Genomic DNA, 11,973 nt, shown 5'->3' with positions numbered 1-11,973 from the left:
GAGAGAGAGAGAGAGAGAGAGAGAGAGAGAGAGAGAGAGAGAGACTTCTCTAATACTCTGTCTAGAATGTCTGTCTAGAATGGCTTCATCCTTGGAGAACAACTGGGAGAGAGAGAGAGAGAGAGAGAGAGAGAGAGAGAGAGAGAGAGAGAGAGAGAGAGAGAGAGAGAGAGAGAGAGAGAGACTGACTCACATAGCTCAGACTGGTATCGTTTACTTTTTGGTTTTAGAGATAGGGTTTCTCTGTGTAGCCCTGGCTATCCTGGAACTCACTCTGTAGACCAGGCTGGCCTCGAACTCAGAAATCCACCTGCCTCTGCCTCCCAAGTGCTGGGATTAAAGGCATGCGCCACCATCGCCCGGCTGGTATCAAGTTTATTATGGAGCCAAAGACGACCTTGAACTTCTAATCATCCTTCTGTGTGGTATATGATAGACCTGTGCCTCTAGGCCCAGTTTATGCTGTGCTGGGGATGGAGTCTAGGGCTTCCTGTGTGCTGAGTAATCACTCTACCAATTGAGCTCCTTCCATAGCCCTGGATTCTGCTTTAAAATCCTTGGAGTGGTGATGCACACAGACAGGTGCCAGCTACTTGGGATGCTGAAGCAGGGATGTCATGTAAGCCCAGGAGTGTTGCCACCTGTACAACATAATTGAGACCCTACTGTTTAAAAAACTCTCAATTTGAAATTTAGTTCATATGGGTTTTGAAGAATCTTAAATTTGCTTTTTTTTAAGTCTTACTTTTTCTCTTTTTGTTTTTGTTTTTGTTATTTTTTTTCCCTTTTGAGATAGGATGCCATTGTTCCAAGTTTTTCTTTTTCTTTTTTTTTCTTTTTCTTTTTTTTCCAAGACAGGGTTGTTCCAAGTTGCAAACTCCATATCTTCTGTCTTAGCCTCTCCAGTAGTTAAATTGTTTAATTTTGTTGTTGTTTTTGAGACAAGGTTTGTCAGTGTGGTCCTGGCTGTCCTGGAACTCACAATGTAGACCAGGCTAGCCTTGAAGTACTTTTTTTAGTTCTTTAAAAAAAGATTTACTTGCATACTTTATGTATATGGGTAATTTGTCTGCATGTATGTACACCAGAGGAAAGCATCATATCGAACGGGACTACAGTTACAGATGGGTGTTAGCCACCATGTCGGTGCTGGAAATTGAACTCTCTCACTACAGTGGACCTCTGGAAGAGCAGCCAACATTCTTAACTGCTGAGCCATCTCTCCCCAATTTCTAAATTCTTAATTGAAAATAAAATTTCATGTTATTTTCTTTTTCTTTTTTCTTTCTTTTTTTTTGTTTTTTTTTTGGTTTTGTTTTTTTTGTTGTTGTTTTTTTGTTTGTTTTTTTTTTTCGAGACAGGGTTTCTCTGTGTAGTCCTGGCTGTCCTCAAACTCACTCTGTAGACCAGGCTGGCCTCGAACTCAGAAATCCACCTGCCTCTGCCTCCCAAGTGCTGGGATCAAAGGCATGAGCCACCACTGCCCGGCTCATGTTATTTTCTTAATTACAAACATTCTTTTAAAAATTTTCATTCAAATTGAGTGTAGGAAATCTGGGTTTGCAGCTAGGCATGATGAGGTATATTCCCAGCACTCAGGAGGCAGAGGCAGGCCTCGTCTGTGAGCTCAAGGCCAGCCTGGTCCATGGAACAAGTTCTATGGGCTCTCCTGAGTTCCAGGACAGCCAGGGTTACACAGAGAAACCCTGTTTCCTAAAAAAGTAAGTAAGTAAAACTCTGGGTGGTTTTTTTCCCTGTTTTGTTGTTATTGTAATTATTTTAGTCCAGGCTCCCTTGAAACGTGTTTGTCAAATCTCAGTCTCCATAGTGTGAAGATTACTTATGTCTCCGGGCATGGTGGTACATGTCTTTGATCCCAGTACTCAGGAGGCAGTGGCAGGTGGATCTCTGAGTTCAAGGCCAGCCTGGTCTACAGATCAAGTTACTGGACAGCCAGAGCCACAAACAAAAACCATGTCCTTGAGAAAATAGATTATATATGTCACCCATCATGCCCACTTTGGTTTCTTTTTAGAGAAAAAAAAATCCTCCTTGCTTCAGCCTCCCAAATTGATGATATTGCAGGCACACACCATCACCTCAGGCTTCTTTAACATGTCTTAAAACATTTCAGTGCTGGGTGTGGGGATAAATGATTTTAGTCCCAACACCCAGGAGGCAGAGGCAGGTGGATTTCTGTGAGTTTGAGGCCAGCCTGGTCTACATAGTAAGCTTCAGGCCAGCTAGGGCTACATGAAGAAACCATGCCTTGAAAAGCAAAACTTTAGGGCTGGGAGTATAGCTCAGTGGTAGAGCTTTTGTCTGCCCTGCACCCTAAAACAAACCACAAAGTAAGTGTTGTAAAGATTTGCTGCAAAATGTCCACACATTCATTTTACTCATTAACTTTTCCCCAAAGCATATCAAATATACACACACTATATTTTCATTTCTTTCCCCTAGTTTATTCCCCTTGAGATGACAGATAGCCCTGGCTGTCCTGGAACTCCCTCTGTAGACCAGGCTGGCATCAAACTCAGAAATCTGCCTGCCTCTGCCTCCCGAGTACTAAGTGCTGGGACTAAAGGTGTTATCACCACTTCTGGCTTCCCCCAATTTTTTAAGTACATAGTGTTCCTCCTCCTCCTCCTCTTCCTCCTCCTCCTCCTTCTTTTTCATTGCAAGAATTTGACATGGTTTACTTTGTCCCTGATTTGTGGACACTCAGATTTCCAGTGGTTTCCTATCCAAATGACTTCAGTGACCAGCATGACCCACTGCATCCAGCACATTGTCTTGTTTTTAAAATGACTCTTTTTTGGTGTGCTAGAAATCAAAACGTCCCCCTCCCATCAAGCTGTATACTTGGCCCCTTAAAATGATCTTTAAAGAAGATGAAACCAAACTATATCTGGTCACCCTTGATAAGTACCTAGACCCTTCTGTTACTCAGGAATATGAAGTACCAAAGATCCCTGGGCAAAAGATGGTTTTTCCTGAGACTCTTCTGTCCTTGTTGAATTTCAAAATCATGACTTGTTTCTCTCCCACAGGGCTATGGCATGGCATACACTGTTCACAAGTGGTCAGAACTCAGCTGGGCCAGTCACTGGGTCACTTTTGGATGCTGGATCTTCTACCGTCTCATAGGCTGAGGCATATGACCTTCATAATCCCCTTCAATACCCCTCCTTAGGGTGCCAACTCTGATGGGGGATGAGGGAAGGCCCTTTCTCTACTCCATGACCCCCCCATTCTTGAGCCCCCAACACCCCTCCCCACAACATACAAACACACACAGCCTTTCCATGCCTGTCAATCCTCACCCAACCACCAGGCGGGAAGGGGGTGGGCCTTGTTGGGGCCTAGGAACAGTGGATACTTGGGGAAGCAGAGAGGAGCAGATCTAGGGCCTCCGCGCCTGCCTTCTCCCTTTTTTATATGCAGTTTGTTATTGTCAAATAAAAGTAGAAATTACACAACCGGCTCGTTCTTCACTAATCAGAGGGGAAGAGAAGAAAGCAAAGAAATTTCACCACAGATAAGGGTTTGGAAACAGAATCATGGGGGGTCGGGGGGAAGCACGTTGGATGAATTCAAAAGGGTCTGTGATTGGCTAATGAGTCCAGAATGGCGGGGTCCTGGTCCTGCTTGCGTAGAGCAGGAACGGATTTTGTGGAGAAAGCTTAATAATACTTATAACGCTTGACGGAGAATTGAGGAATCCCTATTCTGATTGGTTCCTCAGATTAGGACAGAGAGCATGGGAGGGCAAGGCAGATGAAGGGTGGATGCTTACTGGTCCTTAGGGCTGAGGGTTATAGGTTATAATTAAACTGACAGTTTGAGATGAATCTGATTTCTGACTGGATGCTGATGAGGTCTATTTTCCAACTTTTTTTAGCGTCAAGCCTTCTGTTTGGCTCTTAAGAACTGGCACGGTTGAGAGTCTCCACATCAACTGGTCTGCAGGAATGAGGGTTTGAGGATGTCTGGTGCTGTTAGGACCGGAGAGTTCTGAGCTCTGGTGGGCGCTAGGTTTGTGCTGAATGTAATCCACCTGTCGTAGTTTCTTTGCATTCGGACAAAGAATGGGTCCTGCAACTGACTGGTTGCCTAGAAAACTTAGAGATAGAGGACCACGCAACTCAGGTTCACTAGCAAACGTTGAGGATTTACCATTTCATTAGCCTTATCTTGTGCGACTGATAAGGGGGGCAGGGAAATTGAAGCGCAGAATAGCATAGATTTGCTATCGGCAGAAAGCGCCCACTGACCTTGCAGGTCTCCACCCCACTCCTGACTTGGTCTCAGCCAACAGGGAAGATGACACCATAGGCGAGGACAGGGCCTGTGACATATGAAGAACTCCTATTGGCAGAAGCCACCTCCTCCACTTCACTATTGGTCCGCTCCATCGGGCGGGGAAGCGCGAGAGCAGAGCGGAACTGGGACTATTAGGGAGCCTGCAGGTCTTCCTGGAAAGTCGCAAGCCAGTGTTAGGAAGTCGCCCCGCGATCGCGCCGCCTGGGGTGAGTGCCCTCCGCCAGCCAGCTTGCCCGACTCCCTCCACGTGCCCAGACCCTCCACGACAGCGGTTTACCTGCGAGCCCTGCCTTACCCTGCGCCTGCGCGGGACCCGGGCCCTAAACCGGTTGTCCAGACGACGGAAGACTCGCCCTCTTGTTGGGCAGCTGCAGTGGAAGGTTCTGGTTGTGATTGGTAGTCTCTGGGCTTGGTTCCCCTTTTTCTTGGTTAGCGCCGCCCGTGAGACCCCTGCCTTTGCTACTCCTGGCTTGTTGACTGATTGCCTGGAGTCTTGCTTTTGAAACGCAGTGCTTGGGGCCACGGCTCTGATTAGTCATCTGTGCAACCCCGCGGGTGGGAGTAGCGTCCAGTTAAATCCCAGCCACTGGACCGTGCAGTGCATGCACCCAGGCTATATTCCTGTTTCTTTCCAACAAACTGAGCTCCAAAGTGCTAGGACCTGTCTAGGTGACAGTGACTCTCCCACCAGACTATGATCATACTCTGTGACTAGCGACAAGAACTACAACTCGATGTTGCTGGCAGTGCAGCCTGATGATTCCTCTACAGAGCCTCAGAAGCCTCTGCCTAGGTGCACCGGAGGCCTTGAAACCTGCTGTGTAAGACAATGCTAGGATGTATCACAATGAAGCAAACTTAGTGAGTTTATTAAAGCAGAAAGGCGAGCTGCATTTGACAAACGAGTGTTCAGAAAGGAATGCGTCTAGGTGCCCCGAAGAAGCTATTTATCTGACTCGGAGATCTTGGAAGCTACTTAATCTCTAAGTTTGTTTATTTGTTTGAATATAGTATCTTGCTATGTAGCTCTGGCTATCCTAAACTTTCTATGTAGACCAGGCTAGCTATTGCATTCCTTCAGCTTCAGACCCCAGAATGCTGGGATTTCAGGTATGTGCTACCACGCAGTGTTATAACTAAGTTGAGATGTTAAGGAAAGTGTGTGCTTGTTTTTTTTTTTTTTTTTCATTTAAAATCCACTGTCCTTGAGGATCGGATTTCAGTACAGACTTGCAGGTGAAGACGGTAGAGAAAACATGTTGATCAAAGGAATCTTTATACATATGAATCCATTAGCCAGCTTTGACAGGTTTGTGCTGTTTCCCAGAAGGGTTTATAGTTCTTTTACAGGTGACCTTGTCAAATATGTCACAATCTCTGACATTATTGTCTAGAGAGTGAGGGGGGACCTTTTCCCTTCTCATGATTACCCGATTTTCTTAACTAGCTCTCCAGTCACAAGCCAGGCCCATTTTTTGTTGCTATACCTGCCAGAGGCCTCAGACAAGCCTTTATTCTTTATGAGGTTTCAAATCTGAGCTATATTCCCTTTTTAAGATTTATTTTGTATGTATGAGTATTGTGACTGCATGTATGTATGTGCCCACAGAAGCCACAGAAGAAGGTGTTGGATCCGCTGGAACTGGAGTTAGAGAGGGTTGTGAGCCACCATGAGGGCGCAAGAGCAAGTGCTCTAAATCACTGATACATCCCCAGTTATATTTTTGAAATGCCTCAAAATTAGATTCGCTCCCCCCCCCGCCCCTCTTCCCCACCTCTCATTCTGAGACAGGGTATTACTTTGTAGCCCTGGCTAACCTGGAACTCACTATGTAGACTAGGCTGGCCTCAAACTTACAGAGAGCCACCTGCCTTCAAGGGCTGGGCCTCAATACATAAGTGCATGTGACACCAGGTTCAGCTAAACGTGGTCCTTTTAAAAATCCAGTCTTACAAGTCATTCTGTCAAATAATAGGTATAGTTCACTTACTTTTCTTGTTGGAAAGTATTTGGATGTGATTTATCTCACCATGTGCTTTGTGTTCACCCAGGTTTTTCTGTTCCTTTTTCCTCCGTTTATGTACAAAGCTACCCAGCGCTTCATAGAACCATGACCACCAATATGATCCCCTTGCACCCGTACTGGCCCAGGCACCTGAAGCTGGACAACTTCGTGCCTAATGACCTTGAGACTTGGCATATCCTGGTTAGCCTATTCTCCATCTCTGGGGGCCTAATTGTGATCATGTGGCTGTTGTCTAGCCGAGCTTCCATTGTCCCACTTGGAACTGGGCGTCGACTGGCTCTGTGCTGGTTTGCTGTGTGTGCATTCATTCACCTTGTGATCGAGGGCTGGTTCTCTCTCTACTATGACATCCTTCTCGAAGACCAAGCCTTCTTATCCCAACTCTGTGAGTCCTGGGTTCTTCTATTATGGGAGGGAATTTTCTGGGTAGAGATTCACTTTGATAGTTACCCACTCACCAATTGCTTTCTCCTTTTTTCTAATTCTGTTAACTTTTTTTTTTTTTAAAAAAGCCTGAGCAGTTGCTTTCTGTGCTGGGATTCTTTATTTTTATTTTTAAAATTTATTAATTTTTATTTTGTATTTATGAGTGTGCTGCCTGCACACAAGTGTTTATGCCTTGTACATGCTCATGGAGACAGGAACCACATCCCTGAAACTGAAATTAAGGATGGCTGGACTTTTTTTTTGTCTTTTTGTTTTGTTTTTTGGGGGTTTTTTTTGTTTGTTTTTTTCGAGACAGGGTTTCTCTGTGTAGCCCTGGCTGTCCTGGAACTCACTCTGTAGACCAGGCTGGCCTCGAACTCAGAAATCCGCCTGCCTCTGCCTCCCAAGTGCTGGGATTAAAGGCATACGCCACCATCGCCCCTGGGCTTTTCTTTTATATATATATAATTTTCACTGTAGCTCTTTTCAGACACACCAGAAGAGGGCATCAGATCCCACTACAGATGGTCATGAGCCACCATGTGGTTGCTGGGAATTGAACTCAGGACCTCTGGAAGAGCAGTCAGTGCTCTTAACCACTGAGCCATCTCTCCACCCCCAATTTTTTTAATTAATATTTTTTATTTTAATTTGATGTACATGAGTGTTTTCCCTACATGGGTGTCTGCATAATTCATGCATGCAATACCTGCAGATCAAAAGAGGCAATTGAGACCTCTAGAGTTAAAAAGGATTGTGAGTCAAAATGTATATGCCCTGACCTCCTGAAAAGCAGCGATTTTAACCACATAACCACCTCTCCACACATGCACTGCTCATCACGGGCCTTTTAAATTGTTTTTAAATTTTATTTTATATATATGTATTTTTGGAGATGGGGCTTCACATAAACCTGACTGGTTTGGAATTTGCTGTGTGTGTAGATCAAGCTGGCCTTGAATTCACACAGATCGATTGGTTCTGCCTCCCAAGTACTTGGATTAAAGGGTATACTACTGTACCCCATTCAGTTAGGTACAGTTGTGAGTCCCCATGTGGGGACTGAACCCAGGTCCCCTGCAAGAGCAGCAAGTACTTTATCTCTGAGCTATCCACATCTCCAGACTTGTTTGTTTGTTTGTTTGGTTGGTTGGTTAGTTGGTTGGTTTTGAGACAAGACCTCACTGTATAGCTTTGGCTGGCCTGGAACTCTATGTAGACAAGGCTAGTCTTGAACTCAGAAATTCTCCTGCCTCTGCCTTCCAGATGCTAGGATTAAAGGCATCTGCCACCACACCCAGCCTGTTAATTGTTTGATTGCACATATATTTGCATGAGTCATTATATAAATGGTAGCATGGTATACATGCTCTTCCAAGCGTTGTTTTTAAAAATGGGGTCGCCCCTCATTTCATAAAGCACTTTCAAAGCATAAACATTATAAAATTATTTGGCTTGTACAGTACTGAAGGATATTTCCCCCAAGACTTCAGTATTCTTGACAATGTCTTTTTGGCCCCATGAAAAAAGCTGCTATGAGCATTTTATTTTACACACATATACACACACACACAGACACACACACACGCCCACACATATATACTTATATAGACACACAGTTGTTTCCATTTATGTTAGATAACTAGATACAGGTGAATGGCTGGATCTTATAGTAACTATGGTTACAATTTTAGGGGCGTAGCTCAGCACCATAGTAATTACTTGGCACACACATCCAAGGCCCTGGGTTTTGTTTGGGTTGGGAGAGAACCCTACCAAACGGTTTGCAGAAATGATGGTACAGTTACAGTCCCATCAGCGGAACAGCAGAGTTCTGGTTCTTCCACATCCACTTAGTGTCATCAGGTATTTCCTAAAGTTTAGTCCCTCTAGTAGATGTAATGATTCACTGTGGTTTTAATTTGCTTTTCCTTGAAGACTAATGATGCTTTGAGCACCTTCCATATGTTAATTGGCCATTTGGAAATAATCCTTTGGGAAGAACCTGTTTAAGTCCCTTGCCTGTATTGGGGTTATGGTTTGGGAAAGGTGTTGGGAATACAACACAGGGCCCCAGACTTCCTCTATCACTGAGCTACGCGCTTGGATCTTCCGATTATCTGCTCACTCTTTCATGCACCTATCTGTTCACATGTATATGTGCATGTACTTGCTCTGTCCCGCCCTCACCCCTGCCTTTCACCCTCCACCTTCTATTTGTTTCCAGAAGGAGTCTCATGCAGTCCATGCCGGCTTCTAAGTATCTATGTAGTTAAAGGATGAACTTGAAGTTCTCGTCCTCTCGCCTCTACCTCCCCAGTGCTAAGATAACACGCATGCGCCATCGCACCTGAGCCACACTCTCCATCGTTTATACCTTTTATACTGCATACCTTGTAACCACAGCAACATTGTTCTATATCAGTCTTTACACAAACTATACAAACACACACCTTAGAAGCAAAACTACTACCTCCATTGTACAGGGTATTATAACCGTTTGTTGTCTTATATAGTCATTATAGATATGAGTTCCATTTCCTGACTCGATTCTTCATGTATCATTGTCTCCCTCAGGGAAAGAGTATTCCAAGGGAGACAGCCGATATATCCTGTAAGTATTTTGCCTCTGTTAGTTGAAACCTGCATTAGTTTGTGACAATGGTGAGCTGGGGAGACTAACGAGAGAGCACAATGATGCCAGTGTCCATCTTTTCTCTTGCAGTAGTGACAACTTCACTGTCTGTATGGAGACTGTCACAGCTTGTCTCTGGGGACCACTCAGCCTATGGGTAGTGATTGCCTTTCTCCGCCAACAACCCTTCCGATTTGTCCTACAGCTTGTGATCTCTGTGGGTGAGAAAGCCTATACCTGGCACTTCAAGGGTTACTGGGGGAAATCCATAGACACACGCACATCCCCATGGGTGAGATCTAAGTGTCCATTCAGGGATGAGACATGCTCAATTATAAGGTCCTTGGTAAGCCAGGGAGTGGTGGCGCACGCCTTTAATCCCAGCACTTGGGAGGCAGAGGCAGACAGATTTCTGAGTTCAAGGCCAGCCTGGTCTACAGAGTGAGTTCCAGGACAGCCCAGGATATAAAGAGAAACCCTGTCTCGAAAAAGAAAAAAAAAAAGGAAAAAAGAAAGGTCCTTGGTGCCTTGAAACGCCAAAATCCCTCTCTGTGCTTGACTCTCCAGAAGGAATGTATATTTTTTCTTCTTTCTCCATCAGAGTTTCCTACCAAGGTTACCTGATGTATTTGATGCTACCCAAGGCTCCTGGGTCCAGAATCAGGATCTGGAGTGTTAGCTTTCTTTTGTTTGCTTACATGAGCTCTCTTTAGTTCTGAAATCCTGAGTTGTCATGTATTCTAGGATTTTAAGCTTGCCTTCAGTTCTAGGATGAGCTTCCCTGAGTTGAAGTCTCCATGCCCCTGCTGGGTGTTGTGGTACATGGGTAAATGCTTATAATCCTAGCATGAGGATTGTGAGTTTGAGGTCAACCTAGGCTACATAGCAAGACTCTCTTTCTGTCTCTCTCTGACACACACATACACACACACATACACACCGGAGGGGGGGGTTGCAGAGGGAGGGTTAGGGAGAAGGCAAGAAAGGAAAAAAATTCCCCAAACTCTGATTTCTGGAAATTGTACCTCATTCTGTCAAATTTCCAGCTTTGGTTTCAAAATGTGGGTTGAGTTCTTTGAAGAATTGCCTTAGGGGATGCCATGGAGTTGAGCCTGGCTTAGCTTCCTTGTCCTCACAAGGACTTTTCCTTCTCTTGCCTCCCACAGGCCAGATATACGGGGATGTGCTGTACTTCCTGACAGAGCTACGAGATGGATTCCAGCATGGGGAGATAGGCCACCCTATTTATTTCTGGTTCTACTTTGTTTTCATGAATGCCATATGGTTGGTGGTACCGAGCATTCTTGTGTTTGATGCCGTAAAGCATCTCACTAATGCCCAGAGCATGCTGGACAGCAAAGTCATGAAAATTAAGAGCAAGCATAACTAAAGAGCTGGAGAGTGGGCTGGGACCCTGCTGATGAGGCGCTCTCTCCACTTACCAGAAGACTCCAATTCTCCTCCTCCTCCTCCTCCTCCTCCTCCTCCTCCTCCGCCTCCGCCTCCGCCTCCGCCTCCTCCTCCTCCTCCTCCTCCTCCTCCTCCTCCTCCTCTCACAGGTTGGAGGGTCAGAACTATCGGATTTGTCACACTCAGACCTGATGAGTGAGCATGCAAAGGGCCAGAGTCAGAAAAGGTAGGGAACGGGCAGAACTTCTGCCAGGAACCATAGGAAAAAGATGGAAGAGACGGTGGGAAGTCCATGATGGTGGCAATGTCCAAAACCAGGAAATAAAATGTCTTTAACTATAACACTGAGAGATATTTAATTACTAATCCCAGAAACGTCATATAACGAGCCCCACAGATCTCTCCCATTACTTCATCATCCGTAGGCTTCCATCATCACATAGGTATACCTTGTCTGCTCTTACAAACCCCTAACACTGACTGACTCCATGCACGGTCATAATTTACCCTGTAGAACCTAGAACTCACTCCACAGCCCTCTCTTCAAGATCACCCTATCACTTACCCCATAAATCTCGCCAGTAACTTCCTAGTCCCCTCATATTAGCTTGAGCTGCTCTTAACAAGATGATAGAGATTGAACGTTTTAAGCAACAGACATGGATGTTCTCAGGACTGGAGCCAGTCAGTCAGTCAAGGTGTCGGAAGGTTTGGCTTTCTGGTTTTATTTTCTGAAGTCTCTTTCCTTAGCACTGCAGTCTGTGTTCCCAGATGTTCTCCCATCTCCCCGTATCCCCGGCTTCTGCTGTTTGTATGTGAACAACTTTCCTCTTAGGGACACCATTCAGATTGGGTTAGAGTCTATTGAGCTAGCCTCATTTTAAACTTAATCACATCTTTTAAAAGACTCACCACCTTCTCAGGTTCTGGGAGTAAGGACTTCAGTATATGAACCTGAAGAGGGCACAGTTCAGTCCATACATCCCTGCCCTCTGGACTCCCTAAATTCACGTCCTTCTTGCATGCAAACTCTGTTTATCTCATCCTTCATCCTCAAGTCCTTCGCTCATCCTAGAATCACCGTTTGAAGGTGAGGCTGGAGTGCTAGAGATGAAAGAGCATCCAGGGCCTTAGACAAGGGCTCTATAT

General features: G+C 45.2%; 2 protein-coding genes and 1 long non-coding RNA gene across 7 annotated transcripts in view; 2 read left to right on the top strand and 1 right to left on the bottom strand.

The window, feature by feature from the left end:
* Positions 1-3,477, top strand: part of Porcn (porcupine O-acyltransferase) — a 12,325-nt gene extending 8,848 nt beyond the window's left edge. For both annotated transcript variants that reach the window (XM_028770793.1, XM_028770792.1), the window contains one exon: positions 3,054-3,477. In XM_028770793.1, the coding sequence (XP_028626626.1) occupies positions 3,054-3,155 (102 nt within the window). In that variant the 3' untranslated portion in view covers positions 3,156-3,477. The remainder of the gene's footprint in view (positions 1-3,053) is intronic.
* The window catches only part of LOC114624038, a 10,859-nt gene extending 6,528 nt beyond the window's left edge, over positions 1-4,331 (bottom strand). Inside the window, exon 1 of the long non-coding RNA XR_003711879.1 lies at positions 4,278-4,331. This is a non-coding gene — a long non-coding RNA (uncharacterized LOC114624038). The remainder of the gene's footprint in view (positions 1-4,277) is intronic.
* A 70-nt stretch (positions 4,332-4,401) lies between these two features.
* Ebp (EBP cholestenol delta-isomerase) lies at positions 4,402-11,166 on the top strand. Of its 4 annotated transcripts, none has more exons than XM_028770814.1 (5): positions 4,402-4,532; positions 6,416-6,738; positions 9,357-9,393; positions 9,505-9,635; positions 10,581-11,166. In XM_028770814.1, exons 2-5 carry the CDS (start codon positions 6,438-6,440, stop codon positions 10,802-10,804), a joined length of 693 nt encoding a protein of 230 aa, XP_028626647.1. In that variant the 5' UTR covers positions 4,402-4,532; positions 6,416-6,437; the 3' UTR covers positions 10,805-11,166. The 4 variants fall into 4 exon arrangements, with proteins under 4 accessions (XP_028626647.1, XP_028626646.1, XP_028626649.1 ...); XM_028770813.1 differs by having other exon boundaries at positions 4,403-4,532; positions 6,379-6,738; XM_028770816.1 differs by lacking the exon at positions 4,402-4,532 and adding an exon at positions 4,567-4,706.
* The last annotated feature ends 807 nt before the right edge of the window (positions 11,167-11,973 follow it).

This window comes from Grammomys surdaster, unplaced genomic scaffold (genome assembly GCF_004785775.1).
Source record: "Grammomys surdaster isolate TR1022 unplaced genomic scaffold, NIH_TR_1.0 204, whole genome shotgun sequence".
NCBI lineage: Eukaryota > Metazoa > Chordata > Mammalia > Rodentia > Muridae > Grammomys > Grammomys surdaster.
Note: the sequence above shows the minus strand (reverse complement) of the source record. Positions and strands in the feature narration are given on the sequence as shown.

Excerpts from the sequence above, each read along its gene's own strand:
- Ebp (XM_028770814.1), top strand. The coding sequence starts at position 6,438 with ATGACCACCAATATGATCCCCTTGCACCCGTACTGGCCCAGGCACCTG. Across the intron at positions 9,394-9,504 it reads GGAGACAGCCGATATATCCT|TAGTGACAACTTCACTGTCT; the intron begins GTAAGTATTTTG and ends TTTCTCTTGCAG. Across the intron at positions 9,636-10,580 it reads ACAGCTTGTGATCTCTGTGG|GCCAGATATACGGGGATGTG; the intron begins GTGAGAAAGCCT and ends TGCCTCCCACAG.